The sequence below is a fragment of the Pygocentrus nattereri genome, chromosome 26 (assembly GCF_015220715.1).
Source record: "Pygocentrus nattereri isolate fPygNat1 chromosome 26, fPygNat1.pri, whole genome shotgun sequence".
Classification (NCBI taxonomy): domain Eukaryota; kingdom Metazoa; phylum Chordata; class Actinopteri; order Characiformes; family Serrasalmidae; genus Pygocentrus; species Pygocentrus nattereri.
Window position 1 is genome coordinate 8634406 of NC_051236.1, and position 8654 is coordinate 8643059.

The 8654-nt window shown below is 44.2% G+C and overlaps 1 protein-coding gene across 1 annotated transcript; it reads left to right on the forward strand.

Annotated features, from left to right (window-relative positions):
- The first annotated feature begins 984 nt into the window (after window positions 1–984).
- LOC119262489 (adenosine receptor A1-like) lies at window positions 985–7981 on the forward strand. The gene is made up of 4 exons (XM_037534751.1): window positions 985–1042; window positions 5486–5762; window positions 5922–6183; window positions 7766–7981. Exons 1-4 carry the CDS (start codon window positions 985–987, stop codon window positions 7979–7981), a joined length of 813 nt encoding a protein of 270 aa, XP_037390648.1.
- The last annotated feature ends 673 nt before the right edge of the window (window positions 7982–8654 follow it).

Sequence of the window (8654 nt, forward strand, 5' to 3'; positions counted from 1 at the left end):
AGGAGCAAGGCCATGTAGGGCTTTATATGTCAATACAAATTAAGAGGTTAACAGAAACCAAATGACACCACTGTGTTAAGCCAGCTCCATATAATGCTGCTGCCCTCAAAGATTACAACAATGTACTTTACACTATTACACTATAACAATTTGATTTGACTTTTTGAAAGAAATCATTGTTAAAACAGATGTGCTTATCAGTGAGAAGAACAAATGCTGAAACTTACCTGAGACACAGCTGAGTTTCCACAGACTCCTCACAGACTCATCTTGCTGCCCACAAACAGTTGAGAACAGGACGCTGGAGAGGGTGCATGCACCATAATCATTTAGGTTGTATGCATGAATTGTTATAGTTGTAAATTTCACAGTTGTATTCTTACAAACCACACACAGCTTTATGTTGTGTGATTTATTCTGTACAAGTTTTTTTGACAGTAATCTTACTCCATATAAACCCACCCTCCTCGGTCACAATTACTCCAAGCCATGCAACTACACTAATAAAATCAACAACAACAGTAATCGCAGCAGGAAGGTTTACAAGACAGTAGTGTGTCCTGCTATGATGTATGGTTTGGAGACTGTGGCTCTGTCTAAAAGACAGGAGGCTGAGCTGGAAGTGGCGGAGATGAAGATGATGAGATTTTCGTTGGGAGTGACAAGGATGGACAAGATTAGAAATGAGCAAATCAAAGCGATAACCTTTTAAGCCAGAAGCCACCTTGCATGTCTACACCTCCTAAGCTACTCAGAGCAGTGTGGCCTGGGGGGGAGAACACCACAAAAATTATTATTTAGCGGATGTCTTTAATAGACTGAGGCATGTTTCGTAATGCTGGTGTGGTTTTGCATTGTGTAACAAATTAACGTAGAATACATGACATGCAAGTTTTTATTCAAGCTCGCAAGGAGGTCTAGCCCCAGCCAGCTTCTTCATACTCTGCCATCACCATCTGTACTGGTTGGTCTCTTTCTCGTCCAATGGGTAGCAGTGCTGTGTGGGTCTTCTTGGCTCTTGAGATGATCATTGCTGTAGCTTGTGTTCTGTAAAGCGGAATAGTGTAAGGCACAGCAGAGAGTTGTAGCACGGACTATGTTATGGGTAACAGACTGCCTGTTCTGGAGGGAAATAAATCACCCGTGAGTTACTAAACTGCTAACCCGAGTACTGGTCTCCTTCGTGCTCACTCACAGTCTGCCATTAACATAACATGGTGTCAGAAGTAAAAAGAAGTAACAAAGAAGAAGTAAAGACAAACTAAAGGCAAATAAACGGCGGAAAATGGATGCAAACAGAGACGGAGGAGTGACGCTACCGCAGTTAGCACCACCGCGCAAGTTCGACTTTACCAATGCTAATGAATGGCCGAGATGGCTAAAACGCTATGAGCGCTATAGAATAGCGACTGAATTGGACAAGAAATCAGACGAATTTCAAGTGAATGCTTTCATGTATGCTGTCGGGGATGAGGCCGAGGACATTTTAAACGTGCTGCCGCTAACGGAGGAACAGAAAAAGTCATATAAGGCAGTCACGGATGCGTTCACAGTGCATTGTGTGAGCAAGAGGAATGTGATTTTCGAAAGAGCACGCTTCAACCGGAGGAGCCAAGAGCCAGGTGAGAGTGTGGAATCTTTTATCACAGCGGTGCACACGCTGGCAGAGCACTGTGAGTTCGGGCCTCTGAGAGACCAGCTTATCAGAATAGTAGTCGGCATAAGAGATGCTAAGCTGTCGGAAAGTTTACAGCTGGACAGTGAGTTGACTTTAGAGAAAGCTATGACGAGAGTGAGACAGAGTGCAGCAGTGAAAAGGCAACAGCCGGTGTTACGGGGGACAGAGCAGCAGCCGGGGCGAGTTGAAACAGTGTTTAAGAAGAGCAGTGAACGGCCGAAAGCAGAAAAGGGGAAAAGTGACACACAGCCATTTGGATGCAGCAGGTGTGGACACACGAAAAAGCACCTTTGGAAGGACTGTCCTGCTCGTGAAGCTGAGTGTAGAAAATGCCATAAAAAAGGACACTTCGCCAAGAAATGTAGGTCAAGTGGGCGTGTCCATAATATCACAGAGGCAGCACAAGAGAGCAGTGAGGAGGATTTTGCTTTCCTGGGAGAAATGTGCTCTGACGGGGAGGAGGAGTGGTGCGAAATGGTGCAACTAAACAGTGGAAAAGTTGTGTTCAAGCTGGATACAGGAGCTACTGTCACAGCAATTCCAAGCAGCTCCTACTCTGCCAAAAGTCACGGTACACTGCAGTCGTCCAGAAAAGTGCTGTATGGTCCTGGAAACCACAAGCTAGAAGTCGAAGGACTGTTTAAAGGCAAGTTGAGCTTTGATAATAAAGTGACTGAACAGGACATTTATGTTGTTGGAGGTCTAGCCAAACCATTACTGGGCCTACCAGCATTAAAAGCTCTAGCCTTGATAAAGCGGGTCCATGCAGTGCAGGGCCAGCAAGAAGATTTTAAGGCACTGTACCCCACAGTGTTTTCTGGCTTGGGGAAATTAAAGGAGCCCTACAAAATAGAGTTGGAGCCAGGGGCGGTTCCATACGCTCTGTCAACACCACGCCGAGTACCACTGCCCTTGCGAGACAAAGTGAGAGCTGAACTGAATCGCATGGAGAGCATGGGGGTGATTTCGAAGGTGACGAAACCTACACCATGGTGCGCAGGACTAGTTGTTGCACCAAAAGCACAGCCAGGAAAGTTAAGACTCTGTGTTGACCTCACACACCTGAACAAGTGGGTGCGGCGAGAGAGACACATTCTTCCTGCAGCTGACCATACATTGGCCATGTTGGCGGGGGCAAAAGTTTTCACGAAGCTGGATGCCACATCTGGTTTCTGGCAAATCCCATTGTCTGAGGAGAGCTCACTTCTCACAACGTTTATTACACCCTTCGGAAGATATTCGTTTAATCGTCTTCCTTTTGGGATTTCCTCAGCCCCAGAGCACTTCCAGCGTCGGATGTCACAGATGCTGGAGGGTTGTGAAGGTGCCGTATGTCATGCAGATGACATTGTCGTGTATGGTGAGGACATGCAGCAACACAATGCAAGACTGCACAAGGTCCTACAGCGACTACGAGAAGAGGGATTCACTCTGAACGAAAAATGCGAGTTTGCAAAAAACAGCATTATGTTTGTGGGCCACAGAGTCACAGCAGACGGGGTGACACCAGATCCGGACAAAATCAGAACCATCATGGAGATGCCAGAACCACAAAACGTAGAAGGGGTGAGGAGAGTGATGGGTATGGCCAACTACCTGGGGAAGTTTTTACCTAACTTGGCATCCTACACACGCCCAATTAAAGAGCTACTCAGCGAGAAGAATGAGTGGAGCTGGGAAAAGCCACAGATAGAGGCATTCCAGAGGTTGAAAAATGAATTGAGTTCACCACGTGTGCTGGCGCAATACTCACCAACGGCAGAAACGTGTGTATCAGCAGATGCATCTTCCTTTGGCTTAGGTGGCGTCTTGAGTCAGCAGCAGGAAGATGGAACGTGGAGACCGACCGTGTTCATCTCTAGGGGTCTCACCGAGGCTGAGAAACACTATGCCCAAATTGAAAAGGAGGCTTTGGCAGTGACGTGGGCATGTGAACGTCTGTCACCTTACCTGCTGGGTCTACAGTTCAAGATAGAGACTGATCATAAGCCGCTAGTGCCGCTACTGAGCTCCAAGGCACTAGACGAGCTCCCACCCAGAGTGCTGAGATTTCGGCTGAGACTGTTAAAATTCACTTATGACATTGTCCATGTGCCGGGAAAGTGTTTGATAACAGCAGATGCACTGTCGAGAGCTCCTGTGAAGCACACTCTCACACGAGAGGAGAAAGACAATGAGGCAGATGTTAAAGTGTTTGTGGATGCAGTTGTCCAGAGCCTTCCTGCTACAGAAGCAAGACTGAAGGTGATCCAAGAGAAGCAGAAAACAGACCCCATCTGTGCAAAGCTAATCCAGTACTGTCAAACAGCGTGGCCAGAAAGACATGCACTCCATCCAGATCTGGGTCCATACTGGCCAGAGAGAGAGAACCTGTCTATGGCGGGAGAGCTGCTACTGAGAGGTCAGAGAATTGTGATTCCTCAAAGCATGAGAAAAGACATTCTCCGGAACCTTCATAGCGGCCACCAGGGGATAGTCAAGTGCAGAGCGAGAGCCAGACAGTCGGTCTGGTGGCCAGGTTTGTCTGTCCATATAAGTCAGCTGGTGGACAATTGTAGTATCTGCTCACAACACCGGGCAGAACACAGAGAGCCGCTGATTCCTACACCAGTCCAAGATAGACCTTGGCAAAGAGTGGGTACAGATCTATTCTTCTGGGAGAAGAAGACATACCTCCTGCTAGTGGACTATTTTTCACGCTACATTGAAGTAGCCCACCTCAGTGTTGCCACAGCTGGGACAGTTATAGCAGCGTTGAAGGATGTGTTCAGCCGGCATGGCATACCCGAGACGGTAATATCAGACAATGGGCCACAATACAGTTGCAAACTTTTCAGGGACTTTGCTGAAGAGTATGGGTTCACACACTGCACCAGCAGCCCGAGATATCCGCAGGCGAACGGAGAGGCTGAACGTGCTGTAGCAACTGTGAAAGGCTTGTGGAAAGGAGGAGAGGAGAAACAGAAAGCGTTGATGACTTATCGAGCAACACCTCTGGAGTGTGGTTACTCCCCTGCACAACTCCTCATGGGGAGACAGCTGCGCACCACCATACCACAGCTGCCTGCAAATCTTCGTCCACACTGGCCAAACATCCGAGGACTCCGAAAGGCTGAGACTCGAGCTAAGGAGAAACAGCAGCGCAACTACAACCTGAGACACAGGGCACGAAATCTACCACCACTTCAGGCTGGCCAAAACGTCTGGCTGGCAAAGGAGAGGAAATCAGGGACTGTAGTGCAACAGGCAACAACACCTAGATCTTACATTATTGACACTGATGAAGGTCAGGTTAGAAGAAACCGCACACATGTTCGCATAGTTGATCCGCCACAACAGCCAACACCACCAGTTACACTTAGCACACCTATTAATCCAGGTAACACAGTCACAACACATACAGACAACCGAGAACAGACATGTGGGACTGATGTGCCATACGTGACAAGAGTGGGACGCGTGTCACGTCCTCCCGACAGGCTGGACTTGTAACAGAAAATAAAAGAAAAGAAATTGTTATCTGTAAATAAGAGTAATTGAAAGGTTAGAATGCCTTTAAGCTGTTAAAGTTCAGCAGAGTTCTAAGTTGAGTTATTGTGAAGAATGAGAGGGGGGTCTTACTAAAAGGGGGAGGTGTTCTGTAAAGCGGAATAGTGTAAGGCACAGCAGAGAGTTGTAGCACGGACTATGTTATGGGTAACAGACTGCCTGTTCTGGAGGGAAATAAATCACCCGTGAGTTACTAAACTGCTAACCCGAGTACTGGTCTCCTTCGTGCTCACTCACTGTCTGCCATTAACATAACAGCTTGTTGTCTGGGCAATGCGCTGGTGATCTGGGCAGTATGGACATGTGGAGCCCTCAGGCAGCCCACCTTCTGCTTCATTGTGTCCCTCGCTGTGGCTGATTTCCTTGTGGGATTGGTGGCCATCCCCATAACTGTGTTGGTGGACATTGGTATGACCACCTCCTTTTATGGCTGCCTTTTCATGTGCTGTGTCATCATAATGCTAGAGGTGGCTTCTGTCGTCTTACTCCTGGCCATCGCAGTGGACCGTTTTCTGCGTGTGCACATCCCTCTGACGTGAGTAGTTTTATATCCTTATATCTGAAGGAGATTTAACCATTCTGCAGATAAATAACTTCAGATTTCCGTTTCATACTGTGCTACACCTTAACAACTCCTTCGTCCATTGGCTCTCATGACAGGCTTGTACTGTTACATCTTCCTGACCACTCGAAGGCTGTTAAGAGCAAATATAGGTGTGGCTGCTGTGTCCAACACATACTACCAAAGAGAACACAGACTGGCTGCTTCACTGGTTCTGGTCTTGGTTCTGTTTGTTGTCTGTTGGCTCCCTCTGTTCCTCACGGTTACTGTAAGATTATATGGTCATAACATTGAGGTGTCCTCTGTTGCCATTGACATGGGTGTCCTCCTGTCTCATGCTAATCCAGTAGTTAACCCCATAGTTTATGCGTTTAAGATCCCCAAGATAAAAGAGGCGTGTAGAAATCTGTGGAGAAGAGTTTATCATGACAGAGAACAGCAGCAGATTGAACAGAACAACACACAGAATATTACAAACAAAAACACAAAAAGCAATGCAGAAAATTGGAACATTTTTTAAAATGCAATAAATACAAGAATCTGTGATTTGTTCATTATTTTGAACCTTTATTAAACTGAAAAAAGTACATAGAAATCAAGGTTTAATATTTTGGCTGATCAACTTAATCATATTTTGTAAATACAAACACATTTTAAATACAGACAGGGCAAATTAAGAAGCAGGGAGTGAAAACAGCTGCATTTCAGGTCGGTGGAGTGCCACCAGGGAAGATACTCTGTGTTTGGTGGGGTCTGTGCGTCCCTTCAGTCACTGAGTGTAAAATTTTAAATTGGGACAGGGCAAATTAATAGCAAAAAGTTTAAAGAATATTGAAGTTACACAGTCTTTAAACATTCCACAATTAGCAGGCTGGTAACAGCTGAGTGTATCATGACTGGGTATAGAAGTAGCATCCACGAAAGGCTCAGTCTCAGCAAGCAAAGACCAGTTGTAGCTCACCACTGTTGAAAATGTGTGGAATGTATGTCATGAATAATGAAGAGGAGAATCAGATGACGACCGCAGACTGTTTGCAGCGGAGTCTTGAATCAAGCAAGAATTGGCCAAAATTCTACTTGCAAAACTGCAAAATCAGTATCTTCAGTTCCAGTTAAAACTGTAATGAAAGGAAAAGGTGATATTACACAGTAGTAAACATGCCTCTGTCCTAACTTTTTTGAGTGTGTTGCAGACATCAAATTCTACATTTCTTTATGCTTACAAAATACAATTAAGTTCTAAAATATTGGAAGTCTTCTCTTTGTAGGTTTGTCAGTTAAATAAAGATATAAGAGACTTAAGAAATCATAGATTCTTGATTTTATTGCATTTTATGAAATGTCACAACTTTTCACACTTTAGCTGCTTATATTTTAATTGAACATCAAACAGTAAGTCAACAGAACAATAATCCTTGTGACATTCTGTTATTCTTTATTCTATATTATTTCATTACATGTAAATTAATGACATTCTTCATGTTAGGACTGAAAGATTTAGGTAAAATATCCAATTGCAACATTCTGACTTTAACTGCCATTATATTTTATATAAATTGAGATCCAGGTCTGTTTATTTTATATTTGGCCAAGAAAACCAGCACATCGATTTGTGCACTCTGCATATGGGTATACTTGTTATTAGGTTGTTTTTTCATTTGTTAAGACAACCACTGTTCATAATATAGGATATAATAATCTTTCAAATTGTGATTTTGATATAAAAACAATGACTCTTTCAATCCTGCTTCATACAGTGGAAGCGATGTGTGAGAATTTGTTAGGACCTAACTAGTCAGTTAGAATGTTGAGATGAAATGGTCAAAAGGGAGAAAACAAAATTAACTAATACATCAAAAGAGCTGCAATGAAGGTGAAATGGAATTTTGAAAGGTCTGATGATGAGATCTGCAGTAGCCCTGACCTCTCTGTAGTCTGTGAAGATCTTTGAACCCCTTGTCCTTGCAAACCTGAAGGCCATTACAAACTTTCTGCTGGATCCTCCGCAGTTCGTATACAGAGCTAACAGGTCTGTTGATGTGGTCAACATGGCCCTGCACTTCATGCTACAGCATCTCAACAGTCCTGGAACCTACATTAGAGTTCTGTTTGTGGACTTCAGCTCAGTTTTCAACACCACAGCACCAGAGCTGCTGCAGATCAAACTGTCTGTGCCAGATCCCATCTGTTAGTGGTCACGGCCTTCCTGACAGACAGCAGGTGTGGATTGGAAAGCACACATCAGACCCCCGGACCCTCAATACTGGATTTCCACAGGGCTGTGCGCTCTCATCCCTTTTCTTTAGGGTGTAATGTAATTTTGAAAGGTCTGGGAGAGATCTGCACTGACCGTAATTAAGGCTACAGCAGTAAATGTCTGTCAGTCTTGATCTGCTCTGCATTAACATTATTGACCTGTGGGAGAATTGCTTTTATAGCCATTGTAATTTTCAGACACGTCTGAGTCCAGAGTGGCCCCTGCTGTACAGACACACAGTCTAGGTCATTTATGTGCTGTCCTCTACCAAAATAAGTTTTATACTGAGTAACAAGATCATGAATTTTGTGTCACTTCATATGAACTCATCCCTTCCCGTTCATTTTATGGATTTTCTTGAAAAAAAAAAAACTCTTGTGAAAACTCATTAAATTCATGGGAGTTTGTTTCAGAATTTGTGAATTTGCCCCATTTTCAACATTTTTGGAATTCTTTATATGTGCGCTCTAAGCCTCACCTATTGTTTATTAATTAATAACATGTGTACTGAACATCAGAGTTGCTGCTGAATGTTTAACAGTAATCAAATCATAAAAATGAATAATTACCGGAAAGAAAAATCTTTACTTTAAAAACAATTATCTTAA

Bases quoted from the DNA above. Each gene is read 5' to 3' on its own strand.
- LOC119262489 (XM_037534751.1), top strand. From the start codon at position 985: ATGGGTAGCAGTGCTGTGTGGGTCTTCTTGGCTCTTGAGATGATCATT. The intron at 1,043-5,485 runs GTGTTCTGTAAA...TTAACATAACAG, and splicing joins GATGATCATTGCTGTAGCTT to CTTGTTGTCTGGGCAATGCG. The intron at 6,184-7,765 runs GCGTGTAGAAAT...GCAAACCTGAAG, and splicing joins AGATCCCCAAGATAAAAGAG to GCCATTACAAACTTTCTGCT.